General features: G+C 42.3%; 1 protein-coding gene across 2 annotated transcripts; it reads right to left on the reverse strand.

Moving 5' to 3' along the window:
- Positions 1 to 23: 23 nt before the first annotated feature.
- Positions 24 to 26,435, reverse strand: LOC137442271 (E3 ubiquitin-protein ligase RNF170-like). Of its 2 annotated transcripts, none has more exons than XM_068140724.1 (5): positions 26,048 to 26,435; positions 9,811 to 9,919; positions 4,732 to 4,805; positions 3,876 to 3,986; positions 24 to 2,809 (listed from the first exon to the last, which is right to left on the reverse strand). In XM_068140724.1, exons 1-5 carry the CDS (start codon positions 26,078 to 26,080, stop codon positions 2,504 to 2,506), a joined length of 633 nt encoding a protein of 210 aa, XP_067996825.1. In that variant the 5' UTR covers positions 26,081 to 26,435; the 3' UTR covers positions 24 to 2,503. The 2 variants fall into 2 exon arrangements, with proteins under 2 accessions (XP_067996825.1, XP_067996826.1); XM_068140725.1 differs by lacking the exon at positions 26,048 to 26,435 and adding an exon at positions 14,872 to 15,675.
- Between the last annotated feature and the right edge of the window lie 157 nt (positions 26,436 to 26,592).

Raw genomic sequence — 26,592 nt, forward strand, 5'->3', positions numbered from 1 at the left:
ATCTGCTCCAGCCAGAGAAGACCAGACAACCTGCTGCAGGTACCCCAGTGCCAGCGTGCAGACTGGCCCCAAGCAGGAACAGCCCAAGGCGTAACTCACTTGCCAGTTGAAGCCCTTTGCCATGCTTGTCACAGGCAAGTACACCTGCTAGCAACACATGGGCCTTGATGTTTTACTGTCTGCTACAGCTAAAGCCTAAACATTACTTCCTTTGGGAGGTTCTGTTTGGGTATTTTTAACTCTGTACTTCTTTGGTGGCTGATGTTGGAGAATCACTTTGATAGCTATGCGGCTTTTTTCTTTCCATTTCCTTCAGTTTTCTACTTTTTTTCCTGTCTCCATTCTGCAGCACAGTCCTTTTGCTATAAATACTTTGTGCCTTTTTGTCTTTTGCAAGTAACTCAGCAGCAGCAGGTACAGGGAACCCAAGGGAAAAAGAAAGGGTTTCCCTTCTTAGACTCTCAAAGCTTGGAAGCCTTCCTGACTGCCCACTGGTCACATCCCATCAACCAAAGGCTTTTATTTGTGCCCAGGTGGTTTTGAAGGCTGCTCTGGGTCCTACAGGCTATTGCCAGGCTCACAATGACAGATTGTGGCGTAACTGGGTTGTGGAAGGAGAGAGTTTGGACACTCTGGTTGCATGCAACAAAACTGTTTCACCTCTGATAGTTACAAACTGTTTTGATCTTGCAAGATGCAAACCCTGCTGGTGCCTTCAGTGAAGTTCTCTCAGAAATTCATTGTTTCTCTGCTGTTTGCCTGTTACTTCTTAATGAAAGATACTATTCTGTTTAAAAAGCAAGACCAGGGTCCCCACATGAGAACAGAAGAGCATATTCAGGTGAGTACAACTCTGTTGTAGGTTGCTGATGAGAATTCCTCTTTTCTTCTTACTATGAACTGCCACCCTGCTCACCTCACCCTGGTGAGCCTGTAGTATGCCAGAGAAACCACCTACAGCCTCTTTCCAAAGAGGGAGTGTTCACAGAGATGGAGCCCATCTTTATGCACTTAGCTTGAGAGAAATTCCAGTCTTTGGTATTGGCATTGGTTGTAATTCCCAGCTAAATGCAAACAGAAGTTACACAATAACAAAATTACACTTAAGAGAACTTGGAAAATAATAGTTGTTGTTGGTGGTGGTTTGTTTGTTTGTTTGTTTGTTTTATGTTAGTAGTCAGAACTCAAAAACATCTGGTAATTTTTTTAAAGAAACAATTCACTTCCTGCCTTGTAGTTCATGGAAAAGCAATTGTTGCCATTTCCAAAGTACCCATTGTTAAGAGAAACAGCTTGACAAGTTCAGGGACACAATTAAAGACAATGAAAGTTGATGGGAATAAAATGAAGAAACTTCTTAACAAAAAGGATATAGCAAGCAAGAAAACAACTGCAACATATTGGTATATCATAGCTTACAGTAAAACATGGCAGCTGAAAACATGTAGAAGAAAAAAAACAACAGTTGGAGAGCAGTGTATTGTGAACAATAAATATTCATCAATTTTAATGTGTCTATTTTAATGTACAATTCATATGTAAAAAGAATTCCACTGCCTCCACATACACAGATTTGAAGGGACAGATGTGCAGGCCTGCCTGGCACTGTACCATTACATTTAACTTCTGCAGCTCAACACAGACATGCACACGCACACACACAAACAAACTTTCCATAAACTTCCTGCTCTTTGTTACCACCATAAAACTGGCCTTGGTCCCTCTGGCTGGACTGGTACCAAGACTGGCAAGGGAATCACAAGGAGTGTATGAAGTCTGGTAAGGAAATAGCTTAGGTGGACAGGGGTTTAAGGAAGCTCTGTCGCTTGCATGGGTTTATACAACAGAGTTGCACAGAGATTTGTTCATGTTTCTTGTATGAATTTTGTCACTGCTTTTCTCCCATTGTAATACTTTCCTAGTTGCATTTTTGTTCCAAGCCGGTCCTGGTACCAGTTTCATATTCTCCAGTTTAGAACCAGGGCAACTTCTTGCGGAGCTGTAAACCCATCTGTGTTCCAGCAGATGTGTGATCAGCTGTGATAACACAGAGCACTGATACACGGGTTTGTAATGATCCTGCCCAGCGTTCCTTGTGTTGTACAAGACTGAGCAAATTGAACAGTTTGCTGAGTTCTCAAATTAAAATTTTATTCATGTTGAGCCAAGATGTAAAATATTAAAGCTCAAGAGTTCTAAACCTCTTCAACTGCATGTTGATTTGGTTTGTAATTTTAAGCTCTGTTCATAGCTTCAGGCATTTTCAGTTCAGGCACTTTGTGTGGAGATAAGTTACAGGAATATGAAGCATGAAGGAGTCCAGCAAGTACAGAGTGTAAAACTGGCCGCCTAAGTGCTTGCACATCGAATTGCTTGGCCATGCCAAGCTTTGCTGAGTCCTGCTTCAGCCTTTGTCAGCAGCAGAATGATACAGTGCCCCAAATCAAAGAGAAGCCTGTTAACACTTGATGAAGTTTGTCCAAGGAATCCAAGTCTGAGCCAGTCAGGATTCTGAGAGCATGCTCGGAGCTGCAGACCTGGCCATAGATACCCCACTAGATGCAATCTGCTGACAAACGTTGATCATGCAAATTAGAAGAAGGGAGACAACCACCATGTCATCAGCTGTTCCAAGCATCCTGTAGAGGGGCCCAGGCTTGGTGTCAAATGGAGAAGACAAGCATATGATTGTTCCAAAGGAGCAAACGGCAACTCTTAGGAAAAAAATCCATAGGAGACCACCCCAGGTGAAGATTCCACGCAAGGCAAGGGTCAGGAATAACGGCATGTCATAGAGGTAATCTGCAAGCTAAATGTTCAGAGGAGTTAGGCTGGTTTGCATCCTGATGCATGCAGTTCTTTCAGTTCAGTGTGTCCCTTAAGCACTTTTAGATTCAAATCTCTTGAAAGCAGAAGCTTTCTGTACTGTGCAAATCAACCTACGCTGTTCAATTATTTTACAGTGTCTAAGGCAGACTTCTAAAAGGAAACCCTGCTGCCCCAGGAAACCCTGCTGCCCCAGCACTTTGAAAAGCGAGTATTAGGTTTGACAGTGAATCCTTTTGGAAACTGGCCCTAATGGCAGTACAGAGTGTATGCAAGTCTTTAAAATCTGGCACCAAATGTAGGTTCAAATGCTTCAAAATTCTCCACTTGATGTGGACATGAACCATAGGCCTGAGTGATTATTCCTCTTCATTAGTGCTACTTTGTTGGGCTGAAAAGTAATATTTTCCTCCACAGTACTTAGTACATAAACTGAGACAGGTTCCACAGTCCTTTCAGGCCCCCTACTAGCATGTGACAGGAGAGGAAGATTTGCTTTGGTAATACACTACACACTGTCAAGAATGGGCCTCGCTTGTGCCTTCAGCCCTCATCTTTCACAGCATTTCCACTGCCTGTCATATCTCTGTACCACCTGGGACTCTAGCTTTACTCAAGTGCAGAGACAGTGTGAACTGTTCAAATTTGGCAATACCGGGCGGGGGGGGTGGGGGGGGGGGGGAGAAAAAAAAGCTGCTTTCTGAGCTGGAGTCTGGTGTGAAATTTTAGAGGCAAATTAAAATCCTAAAGTTTAAACCCAAGTTCATATTTAAAGTTCCCACCTGACCATTCTCTTTGCTTCCTGTATTTCATCTCTCATTACTTTCTCCTTCCTGCCAGGATAACTGCAGGAGGAGGACTCTGGGCCGGGATCTCCCAAAAACCACCTTCACTAGGTGCCGGACTGAGCAATGGATGGTAGCACTTCTACTGTGATATTACCAATAAGTGGATGGAACGGAAAGTTACGTAGTGATACAAACTAGTTCTCATTGCTGGGTCTCTTTCAGTTCTCTGCATTGTGCAGAAGTAGACTGATAAACACTTACGGGTCGCGGCTGCCCTGAGAAGCGCTTGTTGTAATCTCTGATGTCATGTGCAGTTTGGTCACTGGACTTGTTGTGTTGCTTTTCACAAGAGATGTTGTCCAGGAGAACTACCTTCATAAGAGAAGACTGACATTAGCAGGGTGTATTTTAGTCTCCCATACAAAGGATAACATGCCTCTCCATAGCCTCTCTCTCACAACTGGACCTTTGTCCAGCTCCAGCAGTTCCACAACCGGCAGAACATTTTCCTTTTGTAACTTGCATCCAACCTTCAGTAGAACAGGCAGCCTCTGAGTAGGGCCAGATGAGATAAAGAACTTCCATACTGTGTTTTATGGAATGTTACCAACAACAAATGGCACAGAAGTAAAATGCTGGAAGTTACAGAATCACGGAGTGTTAGGGGCTGGAATGGACCTTGAAAGACGATCCAGTCCATGCCAGAGCAGGATCACCTAGGGCAGGTCACACAGGAAAACATCCAGGTAGGTTTGGAATGTCTCCAGCGAAGGAGACTCCACAGCCTCTCTGAGCAGCCTGCTCCAGAGCTCTGTCACCGTCACGGTGAAAAAGCTGTCCCTTATGTTCATGTGGAACCTCTGCTGCTCCAGCTTGCCCCCACTGCCCTTTGTCCTCTCATTGGACATCACTGAGCAGAGCCTGCCTCCATGCTCCCCACACTGCCCTTCACATCTTCCTAATATTTCACAGAGTTGTCAGATACAAAGTGTGTTAAATTATAAATGCCAGCAGCTGCAGGGTCACTGAAGTCTGAGTGGGTTTTGAAATGCTGCAGAAAATCAGAGGATAAATAAAGTGGATTCTAAAAGCTGAAGCTTCTAATTTCATACCTTACCTTTTGTCTACAGAGAGGGCAGGTTATTGCTGCTAGCCAGGGACTGTGCTTCCAGTATGTGATCAGACAGGAGCCTACCAAATAATAAGAAGAAAAAGAAGAACTAAAGATGCATGAAATATATTTGAGAATATTTAATGCTGACAAGGAAGTTATCAGAATTTATAAACTCTCTTTCCACAACTGCCTGTAACAATTGAATGCATTTTGTTGCTTCTGTTTTGATGTGTGGCTTTACTCCACAACATGACTCTGTCAAAATGGAGCCTTAGCTCTTCTCCACTGGTATATACAGAGATACATGGACGTCCTAGTGGAGACTGGTTCAATTTATTTTCCTCTTGATGGCATCTTATTCCTGACGCTCCCCAGACTGTGGCTGATGCACCTGGGACTACAGGCACCGTTCAGAGCACAGCACTGGCTGCTGTACACAAAAGCAAGGCAGCTGCATAAATGTGGAGTTCCTCCAGAGCCAGTGTGGCTTTTAAAGGTTGTGAGGGCCATTTATCCCAAATAACCCAATGTGTCCAGCCATGCAGATTCCTGGTAGCACACCCTGTATCTTGGTGCTAAGTATCATACACTGAGATGTTTTCTCTGTTTGCTCCTTTTTCTTTCTCTCGGTATGTTTCATCTCTGTTCTTACCCTCCCAGAATTGCACAGCTCTGGGTGAGTGAGCTGCTGCATTCTTGATGATTCTTCCTACCCAGACAACTAACTGACTTCCAAACACAACATTGGCTTTTCTTATACCAAGGTCTCAGGTGTGAGAGAAGGCAGAATCTGAGGACAGGAAGACTAGATGGCACATGTAGCTGACAGCAGTGGTTGACATACATGAATGTCAGTGCTGGCACTAACAGCACGAACAGGAAAGCATAAATAGTAGCTAATCAGAAGCAGCACATCTTGACTTGCAGTTCCTGGGCTTGGTGTGGAGTATGACAGGTCAGGGAGGAAAAAAAATCCCTCAGCGTTTAAACTGATGAGATTTGACAAGGACCCAGTGAAAACAGATGCAGAAGGCTGCCCTGCCATTTTGATAGGATTGTTTTATTGAATTGAACAATGCTCTTTGTTCTTAAAAAAATAACAAGCAAGTAGCTGCTTGTAAGCAGTTTTATAACAAGACATCTTCAGGAGCACTCAGTGCAGGGTTTCTCTGCACCCAGACTTGCTTTGCCTGCATTGTCACTGAAAAGGGGAAAGTTGGAGAAACCACATTTGCAATCAAGTACAGGAATGTTCATGGTGCTCTCAATTGCATCTTGTATGCTGGGACTGGGGATGTTACATTTGGCCCGAAGGTGTTTTTCATCAACCTCACTCTGACTTGTGCTTTTTACTTGTGCTTTCGTTTGAGTGCAGGGGTTTTTATGGCTCTTCTGTTTTGTTTGCATGCACAGGCTGGTTGGTTTGGCTGTGTTTATATCCACCCCCCGTGCACTACAGATAAATTCAGTCTGGCAGCTGGCTTCCAGCTTTCGTCTGAACTTTAGTATTTGATAGGCATCATGCCTGACATCAGGAACTGCTTTGACCTGCTGGGTCCAGATCCAGTGCCGTGATCCATATGGCTGTATTGTTGTGCCTGTGCTCAGTCCCAGTGATGACAGTGGGGCACTGATGGATCCAGAGTTCTTCAAGGGCTTTCAGAAAAGAACCTCATAGAAATTAAAAGTTGCTGCATGCAGAACCCTTTGTTGAGTAGAACAGGAAAAGAAGGACTCCTCTGAAGTTGATCTATTTGTGCTTTGGTGCATTTTTTAATAAAATAGACAAAATCCTGTTTTAATCTAGCTGGCTGCACAACCTTCTGAGGGAGTCTGGAGGTTTCTCTAAAATACCTCTGTGGTTATTGTTAATTAGAAAAAAATAATATTGCTCAAGGATCGCTTTTCAGTTGAACTTCCTGAACATATGGTTCAAACTGGAGCTGAAAAGGAAAACTTCAGGACAAACTGTATGAATTACTACTAATAATAAAATCAGACATTTTTTATAAGTCCACATTAATCTTCTTTTAAAAGCTCTGGCTTGACCATGTTTTTCAAATAAAACTTTAACCAGAGCGGAATTTATTAAGAGAGCCCAGTGTTGCCTTAGCTCTGTTCTATAGGGCATCAAGAGAAGTTTTATGGCTGATTTCAGTCACAACAGACTTAGATCTACACAGAATGGTTTTGATAAGCCAAATGTAAAGTTTTATTGGTTTAAGACATGAAAAACAGACACGCTGCAGAGGCCATTTCTACTATATAAACACAGCCATAACATCTATCATGCACTGATGATGCACTGGAGAAAAGCAAGGCCTGGCTAAATACATACAGCTAACAACGACGCTATATGCCAAGCTTGTATATGGTACTTCTGCTCTGCAGCTCTCAGAGGAAAATAAAAATACAATCCACACCATTATGGCACAGTCACAGATGGAAAAGAGAAAATGAACCAGGCCTGAGAAAGAGGAAAGTTGATGATCATTGTTATTTTGTCTATCTTTGTACTGAAACTGTAACTTCTTGGATGTTATTTGAAACACATTTTGAGGCCATATGCTTACTGTTTGTCCTGGAGTGAGTTAGACTCAAAGCATCCTTTTCCTGTGTGTTATAAAACAGTGTTATAAAAACATGCAACAACCTAAAGTATTAAAGGGTGTTGCTTATGAGACAGAGGAGCCCCACCAAGTGTCCCTAGCTGTTGGTGATCCACTGTGCTTTTGATGCCTTAGAGGGTTTTCTTGTATAGACAGACTTTACAGTGTCAGTTTCAGAGGATGGAGGTAGTGGCAGTGGTGATAAGGGGTTGTGCTGTGTGAACATCATTTCAAACCAGAGAAAAATAACATTCCCCTAAAGATGAAAATGTGCTTTTATTGCACCAGCATTAACAAGACAGTCTCTTGCTCTCATTTATGTTTGGATCTTCTTAGAACATTCTCACATGGTGAAAAAAAGTGCAAATGGATTGTAAATATAAAAACGTTGCCATGCATTAAGGCCTCTAAAATGCAGAAATAGAGAAACCTTCCCTTGCATTAAGGTCTCTAAAATGCAGAAATAGAGAAACCTTCCCTTGCATTAAGGTCTCTAAAATGTCGGAGCAGTGGAAAAGGAGCTTTATGGTTCTGACTAGTGACTGCTGTTGTGGCTTGCTGTTGCAGTATCAGGTACTATTGATGCCAGCTGCCTGCCCCACAGACAGAGATCACTTGCTGCACAGCAGCCCTGAAGTACCTGTATGGGCTCATCAGATCATGAACCCCAGTTGTCTCTGCCAACACTGCTGTGATGCTGACAGCATTCAGCAAGGAACCTCATAAGCAACTGGGGCAGTGAGATTGTCAGCTTCACCTGTGAATGCACTGGACAGTGTGTCTCAGGCATCTGAAACAGCGTGGAGTCCAGGCAAAGCATACTGGTGGCCTTATCCTGCTGCCTGCCAGCATGTGCAAAGCTCACACTGGCACCAGTGGTGCACAGTGTGGGCCTTAAAACCCCTGAAATCCCCTTTATAAATGCAGTGATGAACGTAACTTCCTCCCTTACCCTGTGCTTTGTCCTTGTATTCCCTTTGAAAAATGATTTCAATTTTATAATCCTGACCACAGGGCTCAGCAGCCTCAAAGAAGGCATCTAGCAGACACATTTCCCTGGAGGCTTATGGTTCTACTTAGATTATCCAGTGATGGTAGATGCACTGGGGGAGGACAGACCACACCATGGACAGCCTCAATAGCAGGACCTTATATATCTGGATCTGCCCCTTGCCTATTCACAGATCCTGAGCTGGAGCAAACAGTTACTGAGCATGCATCATGATGAGATGTCTTTGAGCGTTTTTCCCTTTCATGACCACACAGATTTACTTGAAAAACAATAAACAGATTAAAAGAAGGTTTATACATGACTAGAAACTTACTTAATTGTTTAACATGCAACTTCCACTTTTTGTTGTTGTTGTTGTTTAGAAGGAATTTACAGGGCCATAAACCAAAATAATTTGCCTTCTTGGTCTAGATCACTTCTGCTTCATTTTAGGCAAATATTTCACATGGGAAACAAATCTCTGGGACAAAATCAGATCTAAGCCCAGTGTGCCTTGCTCCTGATTTTCACCAATATAAATACAATCAGATTTAACTCTATGGGTGTAATGGGTTGGGGCAGGCCCCCCCTCCCCACCACGCGCAGAAATAACGACTCAGACAAACAGATTGCAAAAGTGATGGAAAGTTTAAATAGAACAGTGAGTGCGTGCAGAGAACTAGAAATACAGTGACAAGAGAAAAGAACCCAAAACAGACCCAGAGAAATCCCATCCCTACCTGAGGGTACACCCGAGACCCCCAGGGCTCCTTCTTCCCCCTCCCACTGCTAGGCTAGTCTCAGCTGGCCAGATCTGAGACTGCCCATCCCCCCGTGGCCTTGGGCCTAGCCAGGCCCAAAGCCAGGAGATCTCTCCCCCAGTTAGCGGCTGACAGAGGAGGAAGAAAAGAGCAAGTGCCAGACCCCGCCGCGAAACTTATAGTGGTGCAAGGGATCATGGTAGGAAATAACCTAATTTCCTGTGTCCACCCACTGGGCTGGACTTCTGGACACAGGAAACACCCCTGTAGCAGAGGGCAGCCAGCCCAAACTACGACAATGGGATAGCTGGAATTCTATGCTGCTGATTATAAGGACAAGCTGCCTTAGCAGTGAGTCCGTGATTGAAGATAAGACTTCATGTTTGTTACATCTTGAGCTTTCACAGTTCCAAACTGTGATAATTAGACTGTTGATCTTTAGAACAGGAGTGGTTTTGCATAGCTGAATAGAAATGGTATGATTTATGGGTGCATTTTAGCCATTCCATGAATTTGCTTTGTGATTTATCAGTATCCTGTGAGCTGATCTGTTACTTCTTGTCATCTTAAGACTTCTTGGACGTTTCAGAAGTAGTACCTTGTATGTGTGAAAGCAATGAGCAAATTAAAAGAGTGTTACTAATTTTGGGGAGCATGTAAAGATGGGGTTTCTGCCTCTAGTGCCTGTATAAACACTGCACTGTCAGTCCAGAAAACTTACCACAGAATAAATGTCCACAGTTGGTTTCTACTGGGAGAGTTGCTGTCTGGAGACAGATGGGGCAGCTGAAGTCACTGTGATTACCAGGTTGCCAAACCTGGTGTGATTCCTAGAATAAAGGTAGCAGAGAGTCTTGAGTAAATGAGTATTTTGGCTGACATATTGAGTTCATTAATATTTATTTACCATCATTAGCAGAGAGTCACAAAAACTGAAGTATAGATGTCACATATAGCTGCTTGTTACCTCAGCAGCTAATGAAGGCTGGGCACAAAGACATGAAGTGCTTTGTGTAATCCTGTACAGGTAATATCATGATGCCACATTTCTGCTTCCAGTGATGTATCCACGCACCACTGGATAATATTTACATTTTGACAGCGAGTTGAGTTTGCACCACTGGCTTGTCTAGCTGTCATTATTAGTTAGATAGCATAGCACCCAAAGTCTGGTTCAGTAGCCTTTGGAGCTTTTTCCTCCTCTTGTGTAATCCTGTCTGTCACTTAAATGTACTGAAATAGAGACCTGTGTGTTCTTTGCCTTCCTTGGGTGGCAGAATGGAATCCTTAGAGAGTACCAGAGGACACAGAACAAAGATTCCTAAGTTAATAAATTGCTTCCAAACTATCCTTCTATTTGCTTGGCTAAAGAGACATTTGGAAACCCAACATGTATTATCACATTTCTTGTGGAGAAAAGCTGAAGGATGTATGTTGGCCTAATCTTTGCTCCTAAATCATTGCCTGAAAACACTAAAAGTCTGTCTGATGATACATTCATCTGTGCCAGGATTGTTTGGCATGGTGAGAGGTGAAATAGCTCTTCTTACTTGATATTGATTCCTTACCACATTGTAAGGTTGTGCTGCCTTTATTATGATGCATTAGCTGGTCTGTAATGGATGATGGACCTGCCCACTTCACCTTAGCACACCATGGAGAAACTTGCATTTGACCATATGTTCAATTGCCATAACCACAATGAGATCAGTCTTTGAAGAAAATGTAATAATAATGTGATTAGTGTCCTTTTTTGAGCCATAGTTATTTCTGCCTGTCAGTCTCAGAACCAGAGGGGCACTACTGAAACTGGGAAGGAGCTTAAAAGGAAGTTCCTTCACTTTAAGTCTTGAAGGCTATGGATTGTCCTCCATTGCCTACAAGTGTTCAGTGAGACACAACAGGAGATGGCATCAATTAGTTTTATTTGGTATTTTGATCAAAAACTTGTGAACTTCACAGAGGTCCAGCATTATATGGGATGGGCATTATTTCCCCATTACTTCAGTCAGAGGAAGTGCTTGGCATACTTTGAGATTACAGTACTGCTGTATGCTTGCTACCCCCCGTTTGGTTATTGTTTTTCAGATAGCTGACTGGCACCTGTCTACATGATGGATCAGGGTCTACACTTCCAGGTATTTGGCCTATTCCTAGAAGTTTTGATAAAGAGAAAGCAGAATCCATTCTGTATTTTGCATGCCAAATAATGGGAGACTCATAGTGACTGTGGAGATTCAAGCTCATTTGACAGCACAGGTTTTTTGGTAAGCAGTTAATTCTTCTAATGTAGTCATTCCAAGAAAGGAGAGGGCACAATGTAGGTGTGCCAAATGTTTTTATAGGAAGCCATGTCTAAAATGATGAGTTCACTAAGTAAGTAGTTTTAAATCAGCACCATCCTTCCTATAATGATCTGTAAATAAGTACTGGAGGTTTAAACATCGTGTGCCATGACTACTGGAAGAAGTCTTTGTCCTTTACTCTTTGTGAAGTTGTAAATGCCTTTGTTTCTGATTCTCACCAGAAAAAAAAAAAAAGTCAAATGCTAAAGGCATTGATACTGTTTTCAGATTTTCCTCCCTGGGCACTGATAAGATTATCTCCTGCTGAGACAACAGCTACACAACAGCCCAACAAAGCTGGGATGACTGGGTATGAATAACCAAAACACAAGAATGATCAGATTCGAGTCCAGTGCACTGACAGGCGAACTCCAGGCAAGCAGGTTTCAACAGTGCTACCCAAAATTCCTATTGCACATCATGTTGCTGTATTTTGACTTCCCACGCAGCACTGCCGGGGTATTTGCAGCCTCAGAAGAGTGTTATTTCAGCTGATACAAGCTGTGCTAGTTTTCATCAGCTGAGGAAATGCCCCAGAGCAGTTGTGTTTATAAACACTGCATACATAACATAAGCTCATTAGGTATCTTTATTTTTGCAAAGTAATAACTTGCATATTTCTTCATCTTTGTCTCATACAACAAAGGGAAGCAAATGTGTTTCTGATTATGCAACAGATACTGAGTCAAGGGAAACCCAGCATTCCCAGACCATAACTGATGGAAACTTTGCAAAGCTCTCTTGCCCTTTGCAACCTCACAAAGTTGAAACTGCTCGTGTAGTTCGTATCAGAATGTGTTGTACAATAATTAACTTACTATATGACTCCTGGGGGACAAGAGATTATAGTTTCTTTCCAGATGAGTCATCTTCTGCTGACTTACATGAGCAAATCTGCAGAAACAGAGTCTGTGCTCTTCAGCAAATGGGAAAATTGAATGCTGCTGTGTTGCTGTATGACACCCGCTCTGGCTGCTGAGGTAAGCTACCACACAGAGGGGCTGGAAATTTCTCAGCTGAGAGTAAGTTCCTGCTGAGAACTTGACAGTGCTCAAACTCTGCTTTCAGAACATTTAAGGTAAGAGTTAAGACTATGAATAAGGACAAAGACCAGGCAATGATCCTGCACCAAGCACACTAGGTGAAGAGTATGTGCATGCATACAATTAAGAAAAATCATTCATGTACCAATAAATTCACCCAATGACATGAAAGAGCATTTTTTAGTTTATTATAACCTCTCTCTTACTGAGTGAAGCAAGGTGGGAAACTGATCAGCTTGTGCAGTGTGACTAACAGTGGCAGATTCAGTAGTGGATGTTCAACAGGTATTGGCTATCAAGTACTGTGAAGTGAAAGGTAAGTACCTGTCTGAGGTACCTCTGTCAGCTGCTGAACCATAAATCACCAGAGTATTCTAGCAAGGCATCATTAATGTTTCTTTATTCATCTGTAGGCACCCATTGCTGCAGAGAGGGCTAGATGGCCCAGGTTTGACCTGCTATAGCCATTCTTTCATTAACAACAAGGAAAAAAAGAGACTTGGGGTCACCTTCAGCAAAGATATCAGTGGCTTAGGCTTGTCCTGAGTAGACAGGCTAGAAAAACCATGCCAAGTCTTTTATTTATTTTTAATAGATTATGTGCACATAATCAAATTTCTGATTTATTGAGTCCAAGCACTCAAATGATGTTCAAGTTGACTTTAGCCTGGTTATAAGGGGACCGCCCAGCTGGATCTGATAGAAAGAGAAGACAGATGATATCTAACGTAGCTATAAGTCTGCCAGAATTGATTTACCCCTTCTAAAATCTTGAGCCAGCCTTTGAACATTTGAACTAGCAGATTGAATTAGAGATTGAAGTAGTGATTACAGCATTTAGTATTTTGTGTCATGAGGCTTCCAGATTTTGATGGCATTAAACAGTTTTAACAGTATAAGATATTTATTGTGACTTTGCCTAAAATGACAGATACATATTGGAGCTTCCTTTCAGATAGTAGTTCTATACCTAATCACAAACAGCACAATTAAAATTGTCATTCCTGTTAAGATTTTAGGCTGGAAAATTGGAGAGTGCCCATAAAAGCTACCATGTCGTAGCCTTGTATTTGAATCTTGATGTCTGTCTCACCTTTAAAAATCCCAGGCCTGGATAATGCTGTACTGGCACTGTAAGGCATCTTAGATGAATAAAAAGAGGACTATCAAAGTGTAATTTTCAAGGTTTCAGTATTTCAGTAACACTAAGGTTAGAAGAGACCTCAAAGATCATCGAGTCCAACCTGTCACCACAGACCTCATGACTAGAGTAGGCAGTATACTACTGCCCACTGCAGGCTTGTGACCTCATGACTAGAGTAGGGAGGATACTACTGCCCACTGCAGGCTTGAACTCACAACCTTCCCATTAAGGGTCTGGTGCGCTACCAACTGAGCCACAGCACTGAAATTGGGCTCTTTTGCCAGAAAATTCTCTGCTATGGCAGAATTGGGCCAAATTTGCACCATTTCTCCCCCAAAGCATCATGCCCTAGCAACTTGATTAGCTGCAGTCAGATTAGAGAGTGCTACGAAGTTAGCACAGAAAGTAAAATTTGGCAGTACCTTCAGAATTCATACTGCTCACACAGTGAAGTTTGAAATGAGTCTGTTCCCAAATCTAATACACAGAGGGAAGCTGAAGTGTTGCTTATACTCTGCAACCACAGAACCCTGTTGTGCTCTGTGAAGGAAGATACCCAGGTCAAGATTTTCCATACAATTTTCTTAATATTATCTTGAACACCTAATGTTAGCTTTTGTCTCAGCTTCATCTTTAAAAACCCTAAAATATTGGGGTTTCTAACTCATATGTTCTCGGGAATCACACTACAGAATGGGCCAGTAAAATGAGTAGTGCCATAGAAATCAATTTACTTCACTTGGAGGAAATAAACCCCTCCTAAGAACAACCAATTCAGAAGCAAATTAATCTGGAAAACAGAATCCAAAGATTCAGAGAAAGCCTTAAACTTTTCTCACACACATGCTAGCAAACATTCAGTCATTTTTCCATGAACATGTGCTATTACTTAGAAGTAAAATAGACCTTGCTTTGAGGTTCAGACTTGTTAGGAAGACAGGGCACTGTGTGGCCACTTGCTCAGATTCTTTTGGTAAGGTGATCAGCTGCTCCTTGTCTCAATTACAAGACCAATTATGATGATCAGGAAGGAAATACTGGACAGCTCATTATTTGACAATACATATTTAACCTCATCACAAGTACATTAATAATATGACATATTTCAAAAGGATTAATTGATTCTGGCAATTTTTCCAAAAGTAATCTAATTATTTGAAGCATAAATAAATATTGCAGCCATTTAGTCATAATCATTCTAGTGACTGCTTCCTACCATGGTTCAGATGACTACATAAAGCTGGACTTACCATTCCTCTTCCCAGAAATGTGTGAGAGGAGCTGAGTGCATTACACCCACTGCCAGTGCTGGTGTGGAATCATTCATTAAGGCCAGCATCTTTGTCAATTATTAACTGAATTGCCCAATGGCAAGGGGCTGACAGGTTTCCTAAATTACAGTTAGGAAAAGAACACAGTGGTTTGTTGGTTGGGTTTTTTTTTCTCTCAAATACAGCAAATTGCTAAAAAAGCAGAGGAGTGCCGGAAAAACAACAACAGCCCTCCCTTTTTAAACAATCTACAGAAATCTCCCTCCCACACCCCCAAATGGCTTAATATAATCAAAAGGATACCTGAAACTAATAAAAAATGGCATGACTATTTTTAAATATTAACTTGACCCAGGACACAGTACAGGTATTTGATCATCTGGTAAAGTAACGGCTTATCAATACTGTTATGAAACAGGCTTAAAACTTGCCTGACTCTTGTGATGCTTTGGGATTGTGTAACTGCAGAATTGGATTGTGTAATACAGTAGTGTCCATTTACAGAATCACAGAATTGTCAAGGTTGGAAGGGACCCCAAACATCATCTAGTTCCAACCCACCTGCCATCAGCAGGGACACCCTCCACTAGATCAGGTTGCCCAGAGCCACATTCAGCCTGGCCTTAGAAACACCCAGGGATGGGGCTTCCACCACCTCCCTGGGCAACCTGTTCCAGTGTAGAAGTGTATCAAGTGCAGAATTCAAGCAGGCATATGTATTTCACAGGGTGTTTACTCATTGTCATGCTCCACGGTCCTTAATAAAACCTTGGCTTATGTAGAGATCTTCTCCAATTTAATGCAGAAAAACTAATAAGGAAAGCTGTAAAGGGCTGGGTTTTGTGCAGCATTAACCATCCTGATCCCGATTCAAGAAGACATTGGAGCACCTTGCCTAATTTTCAGCGCTTAGGTAACATATCTTATGCTTTGCATACCTCCAGCAGTCCTGCTGGGTTTAGACATGTCTGTGTTACTTAATACCAAGTGATAGGTACATCATTTTCTGGTGTTTCTGTTTCCAAACACTCAGCTAGAGGACACTATTTAAATCCTCCTTTTAAAACTATGTCTTATAGTAATTTTCCACACTAACTTAGAGATGCTGAGAAATTAATAGCTCAGCTGTTAATTTCCCACATAATGATCAAGTTGCTAAAAAAATTATAAACAGGTTATTCACATGGCTAATTTTCAGCCCTCAGGTAACACATAACCTCTCGTGGAGGGGTAGAGTGAGAGTCAGGAATTTGGAACTAGGAATACCCTTAGAACAGAAACCATGCCGCTGGCATTGCTGCTGAAGTGCTGATAAGCTAAACAAAGCACTTTTCAAAGACTAATAACCGGATGGGATTTGTAGCATAAACAATGCTCCTTGTTAGTCACCAGTCCCCAGGGCATCTTCCTCACTTTGTTACAGATAAATTGGCAACAAATGAAATGCTGTATGTGATTTCCTGCCCTGGGAATGCATGCCTGCTTGCATGCCAGTGTGATAGCTGTCATTTATTATTTATCCCAGTATGTATACAAATCTACAGTGTGATTTAATTACTTATTAAAGGTGCCAGACTGACAGATGCAGACACTGGAGCTGTTTCTTCACCCTCAGAACTGACACAGTGTAAGCAGTAACATCCTCTCCAGGCTGTTCTAGTAAAATGCTTCACCCTCATGGACACCCCCACCCACCCCCCTCCCCACAGAAATATCCAAGCATACCCCTTTCTCTCTGACCTTTTCCCAGCTACTCTGCTCAACATGTTCAATTCATAAAGGCTGCTAAGAAAGATGTCAGTTATTCATCTCACTTTGAGACAGAACTGTTTATACACTGGAAAATTGAAGACATTAAATTTGTTTTAGCTAGGTCAGTGAGGCATTTGATTAGTACTAACTCAAAAAAAAAAAGGAATTGGATGGTTTTAATAGAGAGGGGAAACCTCTCACCACATAATAGCAAAAAGATGACAGATGTTTTGTGAAGGTGAAATGAGCCCAGATTTCTTTATGCTTGCCAGGGGCTGTATGCACAGTGCAATGGCTCTTCTGCAGTGTCTTATGCCCTGACCAAACAGCCTGCCTGGTCTTGGAAACTGGATGCTGAAGTCTGCATTGTTTCCATAAGCAAGACTTTGGTTCCATTTTTTATGCCACTCTATAAACTTATTACTACTTAGGTCCATTGCAGATCAAAGTACTTCCCTCTGCTCCCAGGTACAGCTAAGATGCAGGAGAGCAGGGAATCTACAGTCTTCTCATGCTTCCATCATCTCTAGGAGGGAAACAGATTTTATTAGGCTTAACTCACTGAGCTTGACCATACCTGTTGGTTCCCTTCACATGGCTCCAGACTAATTTGAGAAAGGGAATGGACACAAAAGAAATCTCCTAAGCTTCTATAAATCTTATCAGTGAAATCAGTAAAAATATGATTGTCCCAGAGCAGCCATTTCTATTGCCTTGTTAACTTTTCTGGTCCCAGTTACATGCCTGAAAATTGCAACCCTGGATGCATTTTATCTTAATTTTAGGTTGGGATATTTGGTGCTAGGTCTTTGGCTGAAGCCTTAAAGCAGCACAAGTAATACTGTTGACTGATAATAAGCTTGTCATTTTGGCTTTGAAGTATAAGCTGGCAAACACTTCTGTGCCTGAATATTTTCCATAGTCAAATAGTCCAATCAAAGCCAACAGGTCTGTTCATGCCAACCACTTGTATTATTCATTATTAGTTCCCAGATTCACAAACAGAGTTTCTTCGTCTACTACACAAATTTTGAGTCACCCCAAAAGTGGCCCTGAGATGTACAAAGATGGGATTGAGAAGTATGAAGATGTGAAATAACACTTTGGAGCAGGGCTATGGAATGGCATTTGACAGAAACCAGGGGCGGTTCAGCTGAGTTCTGCATTGTGCATTCTCAGTGTGTCCCAGCTGTGACCTAATTCCACCCTGGGATGTAACAGTGGTGGCTGCTGGCTACGTAGGCAGGCTCCACAGTGCTCTGCTAAAATGAGGAGCTAAGCTATCAGAACTGCCGTGAGCCCAGTTCCTGTGCAAGAGCAAAACACGTCAGCCCAGCTGCCACGGAAGGGCACCAGAAAAACAAGAGAGAAATCTCTTTACATGGAAACACAAGTGAATGGGTAATGAAATAAGACAATTCTACCTTTTATCTTAAAAAACGATCCATGAGAAAAATGTATTGTTGTTAAAAATGCCAATAAAAGTACCTGTGACCTCCCTGACACTGCTTAGAGTGAGCTACCTGTTCAAAAGAGGCCTGACCCCCTGCTGTAGGAGCTGGCTTTCACTCTTAGGGATATGCTATAGCAAGAGAACCTTGAAATACTAAATACATTTTGAAAGAGGAAGGCAACTTGAAGCTTATGTTCCAAGAACAAAAGGAAGAATGACTGATGTAAAAATGATGGGAATCTGAACTCACATTTGAGAGGTGGATGCTAGCTTGCTTATTTATTGTGTACACGTTGTGGTGAGTATGAGAACCATTCATCTTATGCTTTACAAACCTACAGCAGTCCTGCTGGGTTTAGACATTTCTGTGTTACTTAACAGCAAGTGATAGCTACAACATTTTCACCTGGTGGTTCTATTTCTGAATACAGACTTTTTCTTCACATTTTTTTCTTCAGCCAGAGAACACAATTTAAATACTCCTTTTAAAACCACCAGCTTAGAGATGCTGAGAAAGGAAATACTCCTCAATAACTCAGCTGTTCATTTCCCACTTCAAAATAATGAAAAAGTTATTAAAAATAAGTTATTTTATTCAGTTTATTCATTTATTTAATCTTCTATACTGATGTTTCTGAGTAAGAAAACAGTGGTGTGTAATAGGCACAATGGAGCACAGTGTTCTGAAAATTATTTTGTGTTTAGAGACTAGAGATATTGCCAGAATTAGTTTCTCTGTGCCAGTAGCCTGGCACGGACTCAATCTAAAGGGATTGCTTCTTCTTGGAAATCAAGTCTGTGATTTCCCTGATCCTGACAAGATCATGTTCATGGGTTTACTCATGGAGTAACCCAGACTACTGAAAACTGGAGGCATTCAGTGTACAATATTAAATATGTGCAAGGATATTCTCAAGAGTCAGTATCTACAATCCAGATGATCTTGTCAGGACACAGAACACATACAAGAAAGACACTGAAGTGCTGGAGTGCATCCAGAGAAAGGCAGCAAAGCTGGTAAAAGGTCTAGACCACAAGTCCTGTGAGGAGTGGCTGAGGGAACTAGGGATTTTAGCCTGGAGCAAAGGAGGCTCAGAGGAGACCTTCTCAATCTCTACAACTATCTGGAAACAGGATGGAATAAGGTGAAGGCCAGTCTCTTCTCCTAAGTAGCAAGTAACAGGATAAGAGGAATTGGCCTCAGGTTCAGGCCAAGGTTTAGGTTTAGGTTGGATATAGGAAAATTTCTTCCCTAAAAGAGTTGTAAAGCCCTGGAACAGGCTTCCCAGGGAAGTGGTGGAGTCACCATCCCTAGAGGGACTGAAAAGCTGTGTAGATGTGGTGCTGAGGGACATGGTTTAGCAGCAGACTTGGTAGTGTTAAGTTAGCAGTTGGACCTGATGATCTTAAAGGACTTTTCCTGCCCACATGGTGCACAGCATTGCCCTGCCTTTTCCATGCACCAGTGGAAATGGGATTTGAAAGCGTGCATGTGGATTTGTTGGTGACGTATTCAGCACATCCCAGTGCTGAATTTTGTGTTAGGGGCACCACCTGAAATTGTATCTGAGAAATTTAATACACATGGATGTGTAAAGCCCAGAGCTTCTACCATGACACTGCAAACAGTTCCATGATGTCAGTTAATGTCAGCTAGCTAATACTGGAATTGCCAAAGCCCTCTTTCACTTGTGACCTTGTTCACTGAAATAAAAGATAAGAGTACTAAAATAGAAGTGCAGATATCCGTGAGAGAGCAAACAAAGAGCCAGAAATAGAAAAGCATAGATAGGAGATTGGCAAATGTTAGGGAAACAACTAAGGCAGTGAGAGAGCCTGCCGGGGGGAAGGTTACAGTGACAAAGTGAGGGCTCATTGAGGAAAAATAATCTTGTAGAGATGTATTTTATCTTGCTGGAGTCAATGCTTATAAAAGATGTGATTATTTTATCCTGCTGGAGTCTGTGCTCATAAAAGTTCCCAATTCTGAGATGTTTCCCTGAGATAATCAAGGTAGGTAATTCCTTAAAGAGGCTCACCATTTATTCTAGTTCTGTATGAAGCTAAAAGGTACAGCTATAAAGATCTGGTCACAGTCTTTGTTATAAATGTAGGGAAGTAGCTTTCCACCTCTGACCTTCTTTGTTTCAACTGTAGCTTTTTATGGAATTTAATGAGATATGAGGAGTTTTGTCTCTGTGGCGCTAGTTCTGTCTTTTTGCTACCTACCCCCCTTACATGGAAATCACATTATGCTAAAGCAGAGATAATCTCTCATCTTCTGCATTCATCTTTTCTACTTTCTTAAAGTGTGACCAGGTGAGGTAGTCCTTATGTAGTCTATCTTTTTTTTTCTTTTTGACCCTGCAAAGTGAATTTCTTTTCTCCAGGAGAACTGAGAGAGTGGACTGGTCAGAAACACATATCTACTTTAAAAGAAGCTACAACTTCTGAGCCTGTGGCTCTGGGGAGCATTCAGGAAAGTAACTTAACTGCTTCAAATCAAGTCCAAGCAGCCTCTCTCCACTCAGTTCCTTTCCCCTTCTCTCTCTAATAAAAGATAAAAAAGTGCCTGTGGGGATCCTAGAGGTTTTGTTTTTTTTTTTTAATTACAAGTATGTTTTTATTTTATTCTTTGTCTTACATGTGAGATTAACTATGGACTCCTATTGCAATTTAGTATTATCTGCAATAAAATGTGATCTGCTTAGCTCGTTAGTAATATTGTTAAACAATAGTTTAGCAATGCTGACTCCACTGACATATAATAAACCTTAACTAATACTTCTAAAAGTACTTGCTATTTTTTTTCTGAAATTCCTATAATACTCTACACAGACACTAGCTGTATCACCTGGGCTAAGATAGTTGAAAGTTTGTAACCAAAGACCCCAGAAACTACACCAATCGAAACGAAATTCATCTTAAATCAGAATAGAAATGCCAGTCCAAGCCTTCATAGTTTTCACAAGATGACTATTTCTTACCATCATTAAGTCTGTGGGGATCAAAGTAAATGTTCATTGAATTAAGATGTGCTAAGAGAAGTGTAAAGAAGAGCATAAATGGCTCAGGAATTCCAGGAATCCCACTGGCTTAAACAGTCTTTTATTAAAAGCAAGAGTTCACATAGTTGAATCACTTCCAAGAAAGGGCCTCAAGTGATGAAAGTATTTCCACCTAATGTGAAAATACTTGAAAGAGGCATATTCCATGTGAAAATAGTTCCACCTTTCAGGAAAGCCTGAATACAAGAATACAAGACTCCTGTAATGAGTGTACTGTCTTACAAGGTATTACTTTTCAGAATATCCAGAATTCCTACTATTTTGACTTTCATCTTCTACAACAGCCAGACAAAATATTTCAGAGTATTTTACAGAATCCATTAATCATCATGACATTGCTCCTATTTCCCTCAGGGCATAATCTGACCTGGAAAGTACCACAGAACATCTTCAGAGACAAAGCAACGGGGTCTCCTTCAAACAGCACAGCAGTCATTTGGGTTGGCTAACTGTGCAATATAGACATACCCTGTATTCCCAGTCTCTTCCTACTTCCCTCCTATCTAAAATACCAAAAGAGTACCTCCTTCCCTCACCAGAAATCATACAAGAGCACAGACCAGGAACACTGTGAAAGGATGAGCTACCCCACTGACATTTCAGCCATTAGGACTGCCACTTTTTACTGTGTCTAGTTTTATTCTTTCTTTGCATCTCCTCAAGCTCTTTTCCTTAGAAATATGGAAGTAAGGCAGTACTGTGTGCCCAAACTACTCTTTAGATCCCTGCTTTGGGAGTTGCTACTCCTGTAGAATGCATTCATAATGAGATTGGAAAGTAATCGTTAAATAAGCCATTCTTCCTGTTTTGTTTTTTTTACCTAAGCAAACAATTGGTATGACTCTTAGAGCTGGCATGGGTCTCTTGGGTAGCTTTCTAAGGAGCTGTAAGGCCCTGGGGTACAGCAGGGAACACAAGTCTTACTGCTGACTGCAAGTGACCTGCTGGTTTTGGAAGCCCGGTGTGCCTCTTGTGCAATCAGGAAGCACAGACCTACATGAGATCAGCAAGATACTGAAAATCTTCAGCCAGACGAGTAACATGAGTTCACATTAGTAGGATTTTCATATTTTATGATTTTTAGGCATTTAGTTGGGCTGAATAATCTTTATTTTATGATAATAACCTATAAATGGGATACATCTGGAGAATAAATAGGTGGCCAAGGCCTTTTTCATGAAAATACAACTTCTTCCAATACACACAGAACTTGATTGAAAAGTAAGTGGGTGTGTATATGCCAGGAAGCTATATGAGACTATGACAGAACATGAAGGGACATGTGGCCTAGGGAACACAGCAGGTATCGAATCAGTTTGTTCTGTGCAATAATGAATTGCACAGACTTTGGCAATTGATTAGTTTCTTGTTTCTGCATCTGAAAAATTCAAACGTCTCAGCACCACAGAACACAGTGAGGCTTATTTGGTGCTTCTAAAGCTTTTGAAGTCTGGACTGCCATAAATCACATTGCTCAGGCTACTGAACATGACAAAAGCTGAGGGTCATTTTTCATCTGGTAGGTGGTGAGAAATGTGCAAGTTACATAACTAACCACCAAGTGTCACTGTTTGGTATTTTTACATTCTGACATCTTTGTTCCCAACGTGCTTAGAAAATCCTGTTCAGAAGCAGCCCTGTAAATGAGAGTTTTCCAACAGGAATATTTTTAAACACAAATATCTCCCACACAATGTACAGGGGAAACTCAGATGTCTGGATATGTGGCTTTCTTGAGCAAGGCACCAAGCAGTGTCTGAACTAAATACTGTTCATAGTACTGGATATAATAGATTAAGTCTGATGGAAAATAAACCCCTTAGGAATCAGATTTCATTTTTAAGCCTATCATTCCCATTCTCTTTTGTTAAAAAAGGCAGACAACCTTTACTGAGAGATTGTCAGATGCTTTGCCAAGAAGGCAAAGGATGCACTAAGAGTGAATGCACTATAAATAAGTTCCTATTGTGAGAAGTAACCCAACCTGCCTTTAAAATGTAGTGACAGCAGGCATTAGACATCAGGAGACTGGAGTGCAGTCCTGGCGGGCAGTGCCAAGCTATCTTCCCTGCTTCTAGAGCGTTAATATAGGTCACAATTTTTGATTGGCACGAAAGTAGAATTTGCTGACAGATATTCACACGAGTTGCAGCTCAGGAACAAATTTCTAGCCAGGCTTAAAAAATAATTCCAAAAACCCCAAACTACCTTACTGAATTTTCATAGCTTCCCTTTGTTACTACCTCTGCCCTGCTGCTGAACTCTAAGTACAGCTTGCCAGGGCTGTGATGTTCCTGAGGTGCCCTTGTGTAGCTGCAACTTGACAAATAGAATCACAGAATTGTCTTGGTTGGAAAAAACTTTTAAGATCATAAGGTTCAACTGTTAACCCAGACAGGTCCCCACTAAACTCTGTCATTACGGTGCACAGATTTCCATATGTATTTGTATTTTATTTCTCTGTAGAATTTGGTATGCCACAAGTGTAACGTTCCTTAGATAGATGCTTGTTGTGTGCTAACTCTGGTTTATCTGGGTGAGCCCTCGAGCATGCAGAGTCAGACATCTGACATGGATGCCACAGCCAGGTGTGCATGGGTGAGCCAATTCTGACATAATCCCAGATTACAAAACCTGCACAGCCTGCTCTGTCTCTCACATCAGTGCCCCACCCACTGATCTCCACCAAACTCCATGCACGGCCCACTGTCTGAAACACCTTCCCAGCACAGCCATCCTTTATCAACAATAATTTCTACATGCTCTGGAACAAGGAGCAACTCTGAAACACAGGTATTAGCTCACTAATGGAAAACTGTTCTCTGCAGTATATTTGCATATATGGAAGATGACCCCACAGAAACAGAGTATGTTGTCAGGGCCCTGAGTGCACAAATAAATCTTAATGGCCTCACCTGGTGCCTCCGTCCTCACTCGCTGCCCATGGACCAGTCTATTCAAGTTTAGCCCTTGGCCTTCAAATGAGTCAGAGCTGTGCTTCTGCCTGGTCATGGACTCCACTGATCTGGACTGCAACCTGTAGACAGAATTCCTAGCATAACCTCAGATCTGCCTTGTCATTGCCCAGTGATCATGGGACAGTGTCTAACCCTCCACCCTTGTTGGGCCTGACCCTGACTGCTGGGTTGCCTTCCGGACTTTACCTTGGACTTGCCTCATCACCATGAACTTGCCAGACTCTCTCAGGTCGTGGTTGAACATCCCTGAACCTACCGGGCTCATCCTGTGTGTGGATACTGTGAGATGGGGCCCTGGGTGGCAAAGCCCCTGCCCTGCTGGCAGCCTTCTTGCTCTTGGCTCCATGTTCCCTGGAAAGCAGCTGACCTTTATGGCTCCTTGGATTATGTAGCCAGGGAAAAAAGACCTTTAGAAACTATATTATGAAAGGAAGTGTGTGAGAGGTTGAATCTGCAGAGAAAGAGCCTATGAAATCAAGTTGAAACACAGAATTATCTGTTTCTGTGAAATGGGTCATAGAAAACTGGGTAAAGGTTGGTAGGAAGTGACAGACATTAGAATGTTCCTAAGAAGGGAAAGGATGTGAAATTACAGAAAGGAGAAACAGTAAGCAAATGGAGAAGGGTAAAATGAACAAAAGCTAGTTGGAATTACAAAAAAGCAAATTAAAAAACTAAAATGAGCATGCTCAACAGTACAAATCCTAGCACAGAACTCTGTGGGGTTTTACTGCAAAACCCTTTTATTCCTTATTCTGTTCTTAATAAGGATTTCCAATAATCTTCCATGGCAACCAAATCTCTTTAAGAACCTTTGGTGAAGGAAACAGTCAAAGGGTTGCTAGAAATCCAAATCCACTCCTGAGTCTTTATCAATTCTGGACAGCACTATGAGGGGAAATAGTCACATAAATACTGTCCACATTATCCACCACAATTTTAATCTCTGTGAGTCAAAGCAGAATCTGTAACAGACAATTAAAGCATGTATCCTAAAAGCAGAATAGCCAAAAGAAGAGAGGAGAATATGGTGCCTATAACATCTGCTATGCCAGTTATTTAGTCCACTCTTAGGCTAAGGTAAACACAGATGTGTTTAATGCCATCCTGCACATCCCAGTAAAAAATGGCAATATAAAAACTTTCATAAAACAGAATAATCTAACAAAATAGAACAGTTCAAGTCAATCGGTAAAAGAGGCTGCTGGCAAGAAAAATCACTTGTTCTTGTGTGGAAACAGCAGGACAGAGTAATCACATCTTAGCATAAGATACTTAGACTTCTCTTTGGAGTGTCTGTGGCAGGGTATTACAGATGACAAGATCCTGAGTCAGGCATACCTAATATCTGATCAAATAAGCTAAGTGTTTCCTATGAAACAAATATAGTAGAGGAAAGCAGATGAAAAGAGTTTTAGTGTGGTGTGGTTTTTTTTGGAAGCATAAAATATCAAAGATAAAAATACTCCTACATTTTAGATACCTTGCAGTGAACTACGTAAGATGACAGGAATGTGCACGGTGCCTGTCTGGTGGTGTTTGACGTACTGCGCAGGCAGTCATCACAAGACTGCCTGCAGGGACTTGGCAGCAAGCCCCGGGCACTGCCAGGTGGATGAAAACCTTGCAGGGAAGGGGGTGGGGTGGGGGTGCAGTTCTGCAGTGCCAGTTCCTTGAGCTGCCAGGCCTCTTTCGCCCCCCCCCCCCCCCCTCCCCTTGCTGGCGGGGTGAATACAGCTGCCCATGAGATAGGGAATCCGATGGGGTTTGGGTTGTGCTGGCAACAGTCTCCGAGGCAGGGGAAAAGCAAACCAACCAACCCCAATATAAATTAAAAAGAGGTACAACTGCCACAGCCCTTCTCAGCTGCACCAAGTCTGTAAGGCAAGGGCATGTTGTCCTACCTCCAGGAAAAGGAGCTCCGTGCTTAAGCGCATTCCTTTGCCTCCCCAAAAGCGGGAATCGGTGGTTTTGCCTAATTTAACAATGGTGTTTCTGTATCCTGCTCTGAAAGCTACATTTGTGGCTGGTGCAGGCACACTGTCCTACCTACACGCTAGGCACAGGTAAGCCTGAATCACGCCAGCAGCTCTTTACCGCCCGTCCCCGGCCTGTGACAGCTAAAAGGCAACGCGAGGAGGCAGCAGCCGACATGTTGGGATGGAGCGGCACCTCCTGCGCGGGCTCGCAGCTACAGAAGGACGGTAGGAGCTGTACCCGCTGAGCGCCCAGCCCACGCTTCACCCCACGGGCAGGTGCCACACTCCTGCTTCCCTACACCCCCGGCTCCGGGGGCTGAGGGGACGAGAGCCAGCAGCGTGGGCGGCTGACAGGAGACGCTGCCAGGAGGCACGCGGTCGCCCTCCCGAGTGATTGGCAAGAACAGCTACACCTCCTCTCTGTGATTGGTCACACCCGCTGCCACTCCCGGCGTTTGAAGGCATGGGCG

This window comes from Melanerpes formicivorus, unplaced genomic scaffold (genome assembly GCF_026170545.1).
Source record: "Melanerpes formicivorus ecotype bairdi unplaced genomic scaffold, bMelFor1.0.p_v2 SCAF_7, whole genome shotgun sequence".
In the NCBI taxonomy this organism is placed as follows: Eukaryota; Metazoa; Chordata; class Aves; order Piciformes; family Picidae; genus Melanerpes; species Melanerpes formicivorus.